Source organism: Panulirus ornatus, chromosome 49, assembly GCF_036320965.1.
Source record: "Panulirus ornatus isolate Po-2019 chromosome 49, ASM3632096v1, whole genome shotgun sequence".
Taxonomy (NCBI): Eukaryota; Metazoa; Arthropoda; class Malacostraca; order Decapoda; family Palinuridae; genus Panulirus; species Panulirus ornatus.
This window is the reverse complement of record NC_092272.1, coordinates 8,015,801-8,031,908: the sequence shown is the minus strand read 5'-3', so window position 1 is coordinate 8,031,908 and position 16,108 is coordinate 8,015,801. Positions and strand designations below refer to the sequence as shown.

Sequence of the window (16,108 nt, the reverse complement as noted above, 5' to 3'; positions counted from 1 at the left end):
GAAAATGAAAAACAGGAAAAATCTAAAATAGAATAACATAAAATATGAAACGTATGAGGACAATATATGGTGTGAAGCAGTTTGGTCAAATAAGTAATGAAAGGGTAAGAACTGTGTGTGGTAATAAAAAGAGTGTGGTTAAAAGAACAGAAGAGAAGAGGATGTGCTGAAATGGTTTGGATATATGAAGAGAATGAGTGAGGAAAGGTTGACAATGAGTATATACCTGTCAGAAGTGGAAGGAACAAGGAGAATGGGGAGACCAAATTGGAGAGGGAAGGATGGAGTTAAAATGATTTTGAGCAATCAGGGCTGAACATGCAGGAGGGTGAAAGGTGTGCACAGGATGGAGTGAACTGGAACAATATGGTATACTGGGTGAAAGGTGTGCACAGGATAGGGTAGACTGGAACGATATGGTATACTGGATTCAACATGCTGTCAACTGTGAAAAATCCTGGGTAAGCCAAGGAAAGGTCTGTGGGGCCTGGTTGTGTATAAGGAACTGTGGTTTCGGTGCATTATACATGACATTGTCGTGAATGGACGAGAGTGAATGTGCCCTTTCTTCGTCTGTTCCTGGTGCTACCTCACTAATGTGAGAAATGGCAATCAAGTATATGAAAAAAAAATCATTCCTTAGTGAGAATCCTTTTTACTTCTTTCCAAACTGATGAAAAGTATTTTGGTAAAAGACGAACAATAGGGATCTAGAAACCAAAATACTTAATCAAATTCATACAGACCCACCTTTATATCCCTGGAAATGGGGAGAAAGGATACTAACCTTGTGTTCCTTGTGTGTTGTTGAAAGTGACTAAAATGGAAGGGAGCACAAGGCCAGAAACCTTCCCCTTCATTTATCTTTATTCCTAAAATCGGGAGCAAAATGAGCCAAACAAAGTGTGCTCATACTCCTTTCAAGGATGTGTTTAATTAGTGTTTGTGGTCATGCAGGGATGGGTGATGTACAGAGCATTAATGGGAAAGTGTGACTCTGTCTGAGGAATGCGATTTCTGATGGAAGTATGTCTGGAGCAGTGTTATCTAGTACTAATATGGGATCGCAGTGTATGTTTAATCAGGGTCATGTTTTTGTAGATGGGGGAACAGTGAATAGAGGTTTCTGAAGTGTGAGGCATGGGTAAGCTCATTATTTCTAAATGGAGGCTGGTGGTTACACATGGAATGGTTTGGGTAAAAGGAGTCTAGTCCTATTGGAAAAAATGGAGTGCCAAGCATGTTTAAGTGGAATCATATTGAGTGGATCTTTGCTTCATTGTGTAATTACTGAGAGGTTGTGGTGGTTAAGCTGCCAGTGACTGTTCTGAGATTATTTTAGTTGATCTGCAACTTTGTTATATCTGCTTTAGAGAGGGTGAAAGACCAGGCAGGTGAGGTGTAGTTTAAGGTGGAATGGATAAATCATTTGAGGAGGATACTAAGGGAATTAATTTCTTGTCTAAATCTAGCGCTAATTAGTGTTAGGAGGCATATAATTTGTGTTTATAGACTGAAAAATACTGGAAAAAATAAAAGAATCGTTTAGGGTATTCTGGGAGTTAAAAATTCAAGGTAAAAACCATAAGTGACTACTGGAGAAAGTAAGCTAAGGTAGAGTATCTCCAGATGCTGGCAAATGTACAAAATTATGGTCACAAATTAATAAGAATTTGACCTAATAATTGTATCAAAACAAAAGACAACAAAAAACAAGAAACAATGAGTTTCATCGTACCTGTCTCTTATGAGTTGAGAGTCACGATGGTACCGCTCCTCAGCATCTTTTGTGGTTGCAATTTGTTGCTCTAACTCTTCCTGCTTCATCTGAAGTAATTCACGGTCTTCTTGTGCACTCTGTCACATAAATCATTCAGCTGTTATATACATTCACTGCACCTGTTCTTAAATCTGATACTATGGGAATCAAGTAAAATCTTAATACACTCTGGTCACTATCAATCAAATACCTAGCACTGGAAACCTATCATTAACTCTTTAAACACTGCCTCCAGAGGTCTGTCTGTCTGTTTGATAGTATGTATTGGTCTCTCAATTTTTGGCATATGCTTTAGATGGTTCAGATAAGGGACCTTGCTTTCCAAAATGCTGAAACGTAAACATTCTTACTGCCACTCACCATATTATGCCATACAGTGCATCAGTTATTTTTCCATTCTTGGGGTTAATTATCTTAAATGTCAGAGAAAGACGCATCATTATGTTGCAATGCCAAAAGAGGAAGAAAATCCTTGTACTTTTCATGGATTTTTCAAGCAATATAGAAATGTAATATGACATAGTAATATACAATCCCTGGGGATAGGGGAGAAAGAATACTTCCCACGCATTCCCTGCGTGTTGTAGAAGGCGACTAAAAGGGAAGGGAGCGGGGGACTGGAAATCCTCCCCTCTCATTTTTTTTTTTTTAATTTTCCAAAAGAAGGAACAGAGAAGGGAGCCAGGTGAGGATATTCCCTCAAAGGCCCAGTCCTCTGTTCTTAATGCTACCTCGCTAATGCGGGAAATGGCGAATAGTATGAGAGAAAGAAAGAAAGTAATATACAATATTGGTGGGCTAAAAAGAAAGGAAGAGCATAATCATACATCTGGTAAAGTTGATTGGCTTAAGTCAAGTATCCTCTGATGCCTTACAGCAGTGGTATAAAGGATTCCATCTAAACAAGTTCAATATAACTGTAATTAGGGATAAATATGCTGTTCACTCCCGAAGTCAAAGTAACAAACTTTTTTCTAATCTCTAAAAATATGCTGCATATATGTGTACTGCCATGACAAAGAGGCATCAGCATCTTACAATATAACACAAAATAATAAACGCAAATGAGAAAGAATTTCCACAAGGTGAGGCAATTTAGCTCAACAATAGTTTCATATTTCCATACTCTAGGATCCCATTCTACAGGGCTCCCACAGTACAAAGGAACATCAGTCCAATGAGCAGGACCACAGGTCAAAAAATACAGTAATGTGTATGTGTCTATGTCATGTGAAAACAACAGAAGGGCAAGTTTTCAATGTCTTTGCTTTGGAAGTTGCATTCTGGGCAAAATAGATTTAATGATATGCTGAAGTGGAGTTTGTAATGTTGGAGAGATTGATGGTGTCCAGAATGCATACAAGATTGCGTAACTGATACAGAAACTTATGAACCATCAAATAATGACATGTTCAAATACATGAAAGTCCCTTTCACCAATAACTGCTTTTCTTTACACAATGCTTTTACCAACAACCACAACCTAGCAGCATACTTCCTTTCAAAATTACAATACGCTAAAAGCTAAAATATGTATTTTCCCAATAAGTAAATTGATAACCAAGAATAAAATGAATTAGCTTCGGGTCCTTCTGAATTAGCTTCGGGTCCTTCTGAATTAGCTTCGAGTCCTTAACTTAGGTATCACAGTTATTTGCACTAACGATACAATTATGAAAAATCAAAATCCTTTACAGTCCAATGTAAAAAGGTCTTATTACCTTGTCGCAGTATGATCATTTATGCTAACAGCCTACACTGCTAATTTTCTTCAGCAAAACTGGTGTTCCTTAAAATTCCTACATTCCCAGGAAACCTACAGCACTTCACTGTTGAGTGCTAATACAAAAAGTCATAATATTACCTTGAGAAGCTCCATGAGTCGTTGTGTCTTCTCACACTGGGACAAATCCTGACTGTTTTCTGACTGCTGAATCAACATGTGTTTAAGGGTGTCATTCTGAGACCGAGCTTCATTCAGTTTCTCTGTTTGTTGAGTCAGAGACTCTAGTATGACCTGTTGAAAAAAGAATAGCAGATTCAACCAAATAATCAACAGGAATTCCACACATCATCTTAATGCAATCTTCTGAGCCATTTTCTACTTCTGAAACAACTCAGCTGAATACTTATTTTAACATCTTACTCACCCTACCCTGTTCCATTACTAATATCTTCAAAAATTAGATGTGGATATAAATAAAATTGTGATACACATAAATCAGGATGATGGAATGTCCTTGGCTTTGTTGACATCATAACTCATTACAATACAAAAAATCTGGAATGTCAGACTAGAAAATGCCAGATTTCTAGTGGTCACCCCCTTGAGGGAGTTCCTGAAGGGAACAGACATCAGAGATACAGTAGTTGGTAGGCAGCCACTGACCAGGAAAGGTATCAGCTTGGGTATCAGAAGGATCAGGAAGGCTGTTTAGTGAACCAGCACTTCAGTGGTTGTCAAGTTGCACTCCTTTGTTCCAGGTAGCTGTCTTTTTCTGCCTCAACCGTACATGGACTGCTGGCATTCTGTCCACAAACATAATTTCTCCTTGTCACACACAGTATCTGACATACACTCAATTCACACAACACATTCTTACCAAATATTTTTGCACCGAGTACCATGCACAAGCCCAGCCTTTTAGCAAAATGGTAGCAGCAACAGATAGAATTAGTAAGTAGGAACATTAGACAGGAGCATTCGGTAGAAGTAGTGGGTAGGAATGTTAGCTGGGACCAATAGGTAGTAGGTAATTAGGCAACGAACTGGTAAGGAAATTAGGTAGGAGCTTCTAAAAACACTGTGCTAGAGTTGCCCTCTGCCAGATGCCCGCAAAGAGTAAGGCATTACAGGCTAAGAAGCGGCACTGGAGTTCACCAGTGATGGAGGCATTAAAGGCTAAGAAGCGGCACTGGAGTTCACCAGTGATGGAGACTCTCTAGCAGTGATCATTCCCTTGAGGGGGTTCCAAAAGGGAACAGGCATCAAAGATATCGAAAAAAAAATTGAGTAGAATTAATCTTGTATATACAGCTCAGCCTTGCTTGCACTTATTTGTCAGCTGGAGTAAACACTCATCATCCTGCTGGCAAGATCTCTAAATCTTCACAGTTTGTTGTTTGTTGTCTGTCTCCATTTCTTGCAAAGACATTCTTGTATTTGGGGCTTCATATTGCTGTGGGGGAGAGGATAACAAGTATCACAGGTGACAGATGCTTGCACATCAGTTCTTTTGTTCCCACAAATACAAATGTGAGCAGGCACCCAGCAGATATATTCTTGTATTGTGATGAGATCAATGGAATCAGTCTTGGATATCCCTCACAACTTGATATGGTGAGCTTAATCTAATGATGGCATGCAGAGCAACATGATAATGAGTAAATAACTATACTCTGGTGATCTAGCTCCTTGGTCATCTTGACTTCATATGTTATGGCATAAAGCATAGCAGTGAATAAAAGCTGCAGCAAGATATGTGTTACCTTGAAAAGACCTCCTTCTGCTCACTACCACAGAACCCACATCATTAATGGATTTGGAATCACCTGTGAATATTTTTCTTGAATCTTCATACTTTTAAAGTGTCCTTGGAATCCCTTCTGTTTCCTCTTCACTGCTTTCCCTCATCCCAATGCAACCAAATCTTATGTGATTAAAATGGATTGGTGCATGTTGGGTTATGGGGCACTCCAACTGGTAAAATACTACAGAGATTCTAATAAAGATGATAAAAATTCTCTCATCCTCCCTCAAAAGGACTGCCCATACAATTGACAGTTGATTACAGTCCTATAATTGGGAGAATCTACATCCCTCCATAACCTACTGTAGTGAATCAAGTTAATATATTCTATGTGCAGTTGAATTAGAGGTTGTCCGTCCTCTGCACACAAGAAGTTCAAAAGGCTACAATGTAGATCCTTTGATCTCTGTTGTGGATGGAATCCAACATCCTGAGAAATGTAGGGTGATGGCAACAAATATGCTTGTCATCCATATTCCAGCTTGCTACAAGATAGAGCTGTAGCAAGAGCTCAGTATAGCTGAACTATCATGGCGCAGTCTGGCCAAAGTGCTATGCAAGAAATCAGCCATAGGTTACCAAGTGTCTTTGTGGCAATCATCTTACGTTGGTGAATATGAGGGACCCTTGCCTTGTATCAAATATAAGACCCAAAACCTTCACCTCAATGAACTGCGATGGGTTCTACTAAGGGGTTGGCTGAAAGTTCTTCATCTTATATAAGTGTAATGCCACGGTTTTGTTTAAGAACTTGTATTTATGATGTGTGGCCCTGTGAGATATTCAGTTTATTGCACTCTGACATTACGGTATGTAAACTCAATTACCCTTTGGTACAGCCTTGACAATGTTATCAAAAGTCAAAGGAAGAGCAAAAAGGGTAATACCGAGGACACTTCCCTGTGGGATCCCTAGTATCAAAGAAAATAGGTATACATCATTACAACGTTTAAACTTTTATAAGGATTGTTGTTGCTGTGCTGATTATTTTATGAAACAGAGAAATCAGTTAATCAGTTAATTAGGGGATAAAACATGAAACAAAGGATATGAAGGGTCTATGAAACTGAGAGAAACCAGTTAATTAGTTAAATGGGGTATAAAACATAAAACTAAAGATTATTTATTTCATTCATTATACTTTGTCGCTGTCTCCCATGTTAGTGAGGCAGCGCAGGGAAACAGACGAAAGAATGGCCCAACCCACCCACATACACATGTATATACATACACGTCCACACACACACACACATATACATACATATACATTTCAACATATACATATATATACATACACAGACATATACATATATACACATGTACATAATTCATACTTGCTGCCTTTATTCATTCCTGTTGTCCCCTGCCACACATGAAATGACACCCCCCTTCCCCTGCATGTGTGCAAGGCAGCGCAAGGAAAAGACAACAAAGGCCACATTCGTTCACACTCAGTCTCTAGCTGTCATGTATAATGCACCGAAACCACAGCTCCCTTTCCGCATCCAGGCCCCACAAAACTTTCCAAGGTTTACCCCACACACTTCACATGCCCTGGTTCAATCCATTGACAGCACGTCGACCCCGGTATAGCACATCGTTCCAATTCACTCTAGTCCTTGCACGCTTTTCACCCTCTTGCATGTTCGGGCCCCGATCGCTCAAAATCTTTTTCACTCCATCCTTCCACTTCCAATTTGGTCTCCCACTTCTCCTCGTTCCCTCCACCTCTGACACACATTCCCTCTTTGTCAATCTTTCCTCACTCATTCCCTCCATGTGACCAAACCATTTCAATACACCCTCTTCTGCTCTCTCAACAACACTCTTTTTAAAACCACACAGCTCTCTTACCCTTTCATTACTTAATCAAACCAACTCGCACCTCATATTGTCCTCAAACATCTCATTTCCAACACATCCGACCACCTCCACACAACCCAATCTAAAGCCCATGCCTCACAACCATATAACATTGTTGAAACCACTATTCCTTCAAACATACCCATTTTTGCTTCCTGAGATAATGTTCTCACCTTCCACACATTCTTCAATGCTTCCAGAACTTTTGCCTCCTCCCCCACCCTGTGACTCACTTCCGCTTCCATGGTTCCATCCGCTGCCAAATCCACTCCCAGATTTCTAAAACAATTCGCTTCCTCCAGTTTTTCTCCATTCAAACTTACCATTCAGACTGACTTGTCCCTCAACCCTACTAAACCTAATAACCTTGCTTTTATTCACATTTACTCTCAGCTTTCTTCTTTCACACACTATACCAAACTCAGTCACCAGCTTCTGCAGTTTCTCACTTGAATCAGCCACCAGCACCGTATCACCAAATGACTCACTTCCCAAGCCCTCTCATCCACAACAGGCTGCATACTTACCCCTCTCTCCAAAAGTCTTGCATTCACCTCCCTAACAACCCCATCCAGAGACAAATTAAACAACTGTGGAGACATTACGCCTCAATCCGATAATCACTGAGAACCAATCACTTTCCTCTCTTCCTACTCGTACACATGCCTTACATACTCGATAAAAACTTTTCACTGCTTCCAGCAACTTGCCTCCCACACCATATACTCTTAATAACTTCCACAGAGCATCTCTATCAACTTTATCATATGCCTTCTCCAGATCCATAAATGCTACATACAAATCCATTTGCTTTTCTAAGTATTTCTCACATACATTCTTCAAAGTAAACACCTGATCCACACATCCTCTACCACTTCTGAAACCACACTGCTCTTCCCCAATCTGATGCTCTGTATGCCTTCATCCTCTCAATCAACACCCTCCCTTACAATTTCCCCGGAGTACTCAACAAACTTATACCTTTGTAATTTGAGCACCCACCTTTATCCCCTTTGCCTTTGTACAATGGCATTATGCATGCATTCTGCCAATCCTCAGGCACTTCACCATGAGCCATTATTATATTATTATTATACTTTGTCGCTGTCTCCCGCGTTTGCGAGGTAGCGCAAGGAAACAGACGAAAGAAATGGCCCAACCCCCCCCATACACATGTATATACATACGTCCACACACGCAAATATACATACCTACACAGCTTTCCATGGTTTACCCCAGACGCTTCACATGCCCTGCTTCAATCCACTGACAGCACGTCAACCCCGGTATACCACATCGATCCAATTCACTCTATTCCTTGCCCTCCTTTCACCCTCCTGCATGTTCAGGCCCCGATCACACAAAATCTTTTTCACTCCATCTTTCCACCTCCAATTTGGTCTCCCTCTTCTCCTTGTTCCCTCCACCTCCGACACATATATCCTCTTGGTCAATCTTTCCTCACTCATCCTCTCCATGTGCCCAAACCACTTCAAAACACCCTCTTCTGCTCTCTCAACCACGCTCTTTTTATTTCCACACATCTCTCTTACCCTTACGTTACTCACTCGATCAAACCACCTCACACCACACATTGTCCTCAAACATCTCATTTCCAGCACATCCATCCTCCTGCGCACAACTCTATCCATAGCCCACGCCTCGCAACCATACAACACTGTTGGAACCACTATTCCTTCAAACATACCCATTTTTGCTTTCCGAGATAATGTTCTCGACTTCCACACATTCTTCAAGGCCCCCAGGATTTTCGCCCCCTCCCCCACCCTATGATCCACTTCCGCTTCCATGGTTCCATCCGCTGCCAGATCCACTCCCAGATATCTAAAACACTTCACTTCCTCCAGTTTTTCTCCATTCAAACTCACCTCCCAATTGACTTGACCCTCAACCCTACTGTACCTAATAACCTTGCTCTTATTCACATTTACTCTTAACTTTCTTCTTCCACACACTTTTCCAAACTCAGTCACCAGCTTCTGCAGTTTCTCACATGAATCAGCCACCAGCGCTGTATCATCAGCGAACAACAACTGACTCACTTCCCAAGCTCTCTCATCCCCAACAGACTTCATACTTGCCCCTCTTTCCAAAACTCTTGCATTTACCTCCCTAACAACCCCATCCATAAACAAATTAAACAACCATGGAGACATCACACACCCCTGTCGCAAACCTACATTCACTGAGAACCAATCACTTTCCTCTCTTCCTACACGTACACATGCCTTACATCCTCGATAAAAACTTTTCACTGCTTCTAACAACTTGCCTCCCACACCATATATTCTTAATACCTTCCACAGAGCATCTCTATCAACTCTATCATATGCCTTCTCCAGATCCATAAATGCTACATACAAATCCATTTGCTTTTCTAAGTATTTCTCACATACATTCTTCAAAGCAAACACCTGATCCACACATCCTCTACCACTTCTGAAACCACACTGCTCTTCCCCAATCTGATGCTCTGTACATGCCTTCACCCTCTCAATCAATACCCTCCCATATAATTTACCAGGAATACTCAACAAACTTATACCTCTGTAATTTGAGCACTCACTCTTATCCCCTTTGCCTTTGTACAATGGCACTATGCACGCATTCCGCCAATCCTCAGGCACCTCACCATGAGTCATACATACATTAAATAACCTTACCATGAGCCATACGTACATTAATTATCCTTACCAACCAATGAACAATACAGTCACCCCCTTTTTTAATAAATTCCGCTGCAATACCATCCAAACCCGCCACTTTGCTGGCTTTCATCTTCCATAAAGCTTTCACTACCTCTTCTCTGTTTACCAAATCATTCTCCCTGACCCTCTCACTTCGCACACCACCTTGACCAAAACACCCTATATCTGCCACTCTATCATCTAACACAATCAACAAACCTTCAAAATACTCACTCCATCTTCTCATATCACTACTACTTGTTATTACCACCCCATCAGCTCCCTTCACCGATGTTCCCACGCATTCCCCACAAGTCATAGAAGGCGACTAAAGGGGACAGGAGTGGGGGGCTAGAAACCCTCCCCTCCTTGTATTTTAACTTTCTAGAAGGGGAAACAGTAGAAGGAGTCATGTGGGGAGTGCTCATCCTTCTCGAAGGCTCAGAATGGGGTGTCTAAATGTGTGTGGATGTAACCGAGTTGAGAAAAAAGGAGAGATAGACAGCATGTTTGAGGAAAAGAACCCGGATGTTTTGGCTCTGAGTGAAATGAAGCTCACGGGTAAAGGGGAAGAGTGGTTTGGGAATGTTTTGGGAGTAAAGTCAGGAGTTGGTGAGAGGACAAGAGCAAAGGAAGAAGTAGCATTACTCCTGAAACAGGAGTTGTGGGAGTATGTGATAGAGTGTAAGAAAGTAAACTCTGGATTGATATGGGTCAACCTGAAAGTGGATGGAGAGAGATGGGTGATTATTGGTGCCTATGCACCTGGGCATGAGAAGAAAGATCATGAGAGGCAAGTGTTTTGGGAGCAGCTGAGTGAGCGTGTTAACAGTTTTGATGCACAAGACCAGGTTATAATGATGAGTGATTTGAATGCAAAGGTGAGTACTGTGGCAGTTGAGGGAATAATTGGTGTACATGGGGTGTTCAGAGCTGTAAATGAAGAGCTTGTACATTTGTATGCTGAAAAAGGACTGGTGATTGGGAATACCTAGTTTAAAAAGAGAAATACATAAGTATATGTATGTAAGTAGGAGAGATGACCAGAGAGTGTTATTGGATTACATGTTAATTGATAGGCGCATGAAAGAGAGACTTTTGGATGTTAATGTGCTGAGAGGTGCAACAGGAAGGATGTCTGATCATTATCTTGTGGAGGAGAAGGTGAAGATTTGTAGAGGCTTTCAGAAAAGAGGAGAGAATGCTGGAGTAAAGACAGTGGTGAGAGTAAGTGAGCTTAGGAAGGAGACTTGTATGAAGAAGTACAGGAGAGACTGACTGCAGAATGGAAAAAGGTGAGAGCAAAGGACGTAAGGGGAGTGGGGGAGGTATGGGATGTATTTAGGGAAGCAGTGATAGCTTGCGCAAAAGATGCTCGTGGCATGAGAAGCATGGAGGTGGGCAGGTTAGAAAGGGTAGTGAGTGGTGGGATGAAGAAGTAAGATAGTTAGTGAAAGGGAAGAGAGAGGCATAAGGACGATTTTTGCTGGGAAACAGTGCAAATGACTGGGAGATGTATAAAAGAAAGAGGCAGGAGGTCAAGAGAAAGGTGCAAGAGGTGAAAAAGAGGGCAAATGAGAGTTGGGGTGAGAGGGTATCATTAAATTTTAGGGAGAATAAAAAGATGTTTTGGAAGGAGGTAAATAAAAAGCATGAGAAACTAAGGATATGTTTTAAAAAAATGATGAAACAATAGAGGTTAGGTGAGAAAAACTGAAGGAAAAAACAACAAAATGACCAGAGAAGGTACTTTGAGAGATGGAACAACATGAAAGTAAAACTCCCTCCCTATTATAACAAAAAGAGGTAATTACATCCAATTCAATTTACAATATACTCATGTAATTGTAGTTAACTAAGAATTCACAAATCAAAATAATGACTCACTTTAGGATCAGATCATTAGAAGACATACAAAGATCTTTTACAATGATTATTTTTAGCATTAGTGTAACAGAAATGCCTTATCAGTACCACACAAATACTCTTAAGCTATGTCTTGCCTATACCTGCTTCTCCTCCTGCAGTTGCTGCACTTCTAAATGGCATTCTGATAGCTGCTCCTGGAGGTCATCTAACTCCTGCAAAGTTGCTTGAAGCTCCTCATTTGTGCTGATACAGAAAAAAATATCAATGAAAATGAAAACCTGTGAGGCAGGGTAAGGACGGGAATGAATGGAGGCAGCAAGTATGAATATATATACATGTGTACTTATGTGTCTGTCTGTATATATATGTATGTATACATTTATATGTATATGTACGTATATGTGCGTGTATGAGCATTTATGCATATCTTTTCTTTCTTTCATACTATTCGCCATTTCCCGCATTAGCGAGGTAGCATTAAGAACAGAGAACTGGGCCTTTGAGGGAATATCCTCACCTGGCCCCCTTCTCTGTTCCTTCTTTTGGGGAAAAAAAAATGCATATATATGCATATATTTTTTTTTTTTTGCTTTGTCACTGTCTCCCACATTTGCGAGGTAGCGCAAGGAAACAGAAGAAAGAAACGGCCCAACCCACCCCCACACACATGTATATACACACAAGTCCACACACGCAAACATACACACCCATAAATCTCAATGCACACACATATATACACACACAGACACATACATATATACCCATGCACACAATTCACACTGTCTGCCTTTATCAATTCCCATCGCCATCTCGCCACACATGGAATACCATCCCCCTCCCCCCTCATGTGTGCGAGGTAGTGCTAGGAAAAGATAACAAGGGCCCCATTCGTTCACACTCAGTCTCTAGCTGTCATGCAATAATGCCCGAAACCACAGCTCCCTTTCCACATCCAGGCCCCACACAATTTTCCATGGTTTACCCCAGACGCTTCACATGCCCTGATTCAATCCACTGACAGCACGTCAACCCCGGTATACCACGTCGATCCAATTCACTCTATTCCTTGCCCGCCTTTCACCCTCCTGCATGTTCAGGCCCCGATCACTCAAAATCTTTTTCACTCCATCTTTCCACCTCCAATTTGGTCTCCCACTTCTCCTCATTCCCTCCACCTCCGACACTTATATCCTCTTGGTCAATCTTTCCTCACTCATTCTCTCCATGTGCCCAAACCATTTCAAAATACCCTCTTCTGCTCTCTCAATCACGCTCTTTTTATTTCCACACATCTCTCTTACCCTTACATTACTTACTCGATCAAACCACCTCACACCACACATTGTCCTCAAACATCTCATTTCCAACACATCCACCCTCCTGAACACAGCCCTATCTATAGCCCATGCCTCGCAGCCATACAACATTGTTGGAACCACTATTCCTTCAAACATACCCATTTTTGCTTTCCGAGATAATGTTCTCAACTTCCAAACATTCTTCAATGCTCCGAGGATTTTCGCCCCCTCCCCCACCCTATGATTCACTTCCGCTTCCATGGTTCCATCCGCTGCCAGATCCACTCCAGATATCTAAAACACTTTACTTCCTCCAGTTTTGCTCCATTCAAACTTACCTCCCAATTGACTTGACCCTCAACCCTACTGTACCTAATAACCTTGCTCTTATTCACATTTATTCTTAACTTTCTTCTTTCACACACTTTACCAAACTCAGTCACCAGCTACAGCAGTTTCTTACATGAAGCAGCCACCAGCGCTGTATCATCAGTGAACAACAACTGACTCACTTCACAAGCTCTCTCATCCACAACAGATTGCATATTTGCCCCTCTTTCCAAAACTCTTGCATTCACCTCCCTAACAACCCCATCCATAAACAAATTAAACAACCAAGGAGACATCACACACCCCTGCTGCAAACCTACTTTCAATGAGAACTAATCACTTTCCTCTCTTCCTTCTCGTACACATGCCTTACATCCTCGATAAAAACTTTTCACTGCTTCTAACAACTTGCCCCCTACAACATATATTCTTAATACCTTCCACAGAGCATCTCTATCAACTCTATCATATGCCTTCTCCAGGTCTATAAATGCTACATACAAATCCATTTGCTTTTCTAAGTATTTCTCACATACATTCTTCAAAGCAAACACCTGATCCACACATACTCTACCACTTCTGAAACCACACTGCTCTTACCCAATCTGATGCTCTGTACATGCCTTCACCCTCTCAATCAATACCCTCCCATATAATTTACCAGGAATACTCAACAAACTTATACCTCTGTAATTTGAGCACTCACTTTTATCCCCTTTGCCTTTGTACAATGGCACTATGCAAGCATTCCGCCAATCCTCAGGCACCTCACCATGAGACATACATACATTAAATAACCTTACCAACCACTCAACAATACAGTCACCCCCTTTTATAATAAATTCTACTGCAATACCATCCAAAACCGCTGCCTTGCCGGTTTTCATCTTCCGCAAAGCTTTTACTACCTCTTCTCTGTTTACCAAATCAACCTCCCTAACCCTCTCACTTTGCACACCACCTCGACCAAAACACCCTATATCTGCCACTCTATCATCAAACACATTCAACAAACTTTCAAAATACTCACTCCATCTCCTTCTCACATACCATTACTTGTTATCACCTCCCCATTAGCCCCCTTCACTGAAATTCCCATTTGCTCCCTTGTTAGCACTTTATTTACCTCCTTCCAAAACATCTCTTTATTCTCCCTAAAATTTAATGATACTCTCTCACCCCAACTCTCATTTGCCCTCTTTTTCACCTCTTGCACCTTTCTCTTGACCTCCTGCCTCTTTCTTTTATACATCTCTCACTCATTTGCATTATTTCCCTGCAAAAATCATCCAAGTGCCTCTCTCTTCTCTTTCACTAATAATCTTACTTCTTCATCCCACCACTCATTACCCTTTCTAATCTGCCCACCTCCCACTCTTCTCATGCCACAAGCATCTTTTGCGCAATCCATCACTGATTCCCTAAATACATCCCATTCCTCCCCCACTCCCCTTACTTCCATTGTTCTCACCTTTTTTCATATATATATATGCTAGCATGAGCCAGATGCCCATTTTTTCAACCAACCCCAACGGATGGATAAACAACTGGGTTGACTGTGGACCGACAGCCACTAACAAAATCCGATCCCACCAGTTTGACCCTGGAACGCTAACAACTACACTACTGAAATCTAAAGGTAGAATCAGCATGGGTATGGATCTAGCCATTTTACTGAAACAGATTTTTTTTTTTTGGAATGAATTAAGGTCCAAGTTTTTCCTAACTAGACATGGTGAAAATTAGTACCTTTCCTAATCAACAATAAAAGTCTGTAAAGATCATTTATATTCAAATAATTCAAGGAGGGGCTCACCAATAGTGGGTTTCCTCCAACTGCTGGATGCGATCCTGAAGGCATGCCACTGATATCTCTGACATGCTGGATGTTGACTTGTTGTCCCATTCTCCCCGATCTCCACAGGAAGATGGGCCTTCACCTCCATTCTGAATAATGATATAATGATGATAATAATAATAATAATAATAATAATAATAATAATAATAATAATAATAATAAAAAACAATAATATCAAGTAAAGAAAGTAAGTAATGAAAAGGTAAGAGAGATGTGTGGTAACAAAAAGGGTGTGGTTGAGAGAGCAGAATGTGTGCTGAAATGGTTTGGATACATGGAGAGAAAGAGTGAAGAAAGGTTGACAAAGAAGATATGTGTGTCAGAAGTGCAGGGAACAAGGAGAATGGGGAGGTCAGATTGGAGGTGAAGGTTGGAGTGAAAAGATTATAAGCAAACAGGGCCTGAACATGCAGGAGGGAGAAAGGCATGCACAGATTGAGTGAAGTGGATCGATATGATATGAGGTTGATGTGCTGTCAATGGACTGAACCAGAGTATGTGAAGCATCCATGGTAAAACATTTTAAAGTTCTGTGGGGCCTGGTTGTGGATAGGAAGCTGTGGTTTCACTGCATTACACCATTCTCTTAACCCTGCTAAACCCAATGACCTTCCTCTTATTCTCATTCACTCTTAACCTTCTTTCACACACACTTCCAAATTCAGCAGTTTCTCACTTGAATCAGCCAACACTGCTGTATCAACAGCAAACCATTAACTCACTTCCCAAGCCCTTTCATCCCAAACATACATATTCACCCCTCTCTTCAAAAGTCTCACACTTACCACCCTCACAACCCTATCCATAAGCAAATTGAACAACCATAAAAAATCACACACTCCTACCGTAGATCAACCTCCACTTAGAACCAT

At 41.1% G+C, this 16,108-nt stretch overlaps 1 protein-coding gene across 10 annotated transcripts in view; it reads right to left on the bottom strand.

The window, feature by feature from the left end:
• The window catches only part of LOC139764378 (cytospin-A-like), a 394,738-nt gene that overhangs the window by 33,821 nt on the left and 344,809 nt on the right, over positions 1–16,108 (bottom strand). For all 10 annotated transcript variants that reach the window (XM_071690941.1, XM_071690936.1, XM_071690938.1 and 7 more), the window contains 4 exons: positions 15,195–15,325; positions 11,891–11,993; positions 3,645–3,797; positions 1,739–1,857 (listed from right to left, as the gene is read on the bottom strand). In XM_071690941.1, the coding sequence (XP_071547042.1) occupies positions 1,739–1,857; positions 3,645–3,797; positions 11,891–11,993; positions 15,195–15,325 (506 nt within the window). The remainder of the gene's footprint in view (positions 1–1,738; positions 1,858–3,644; positions 3,798–11,890; positions 11,994–15,194; positions 15,326–16,108) is intronic.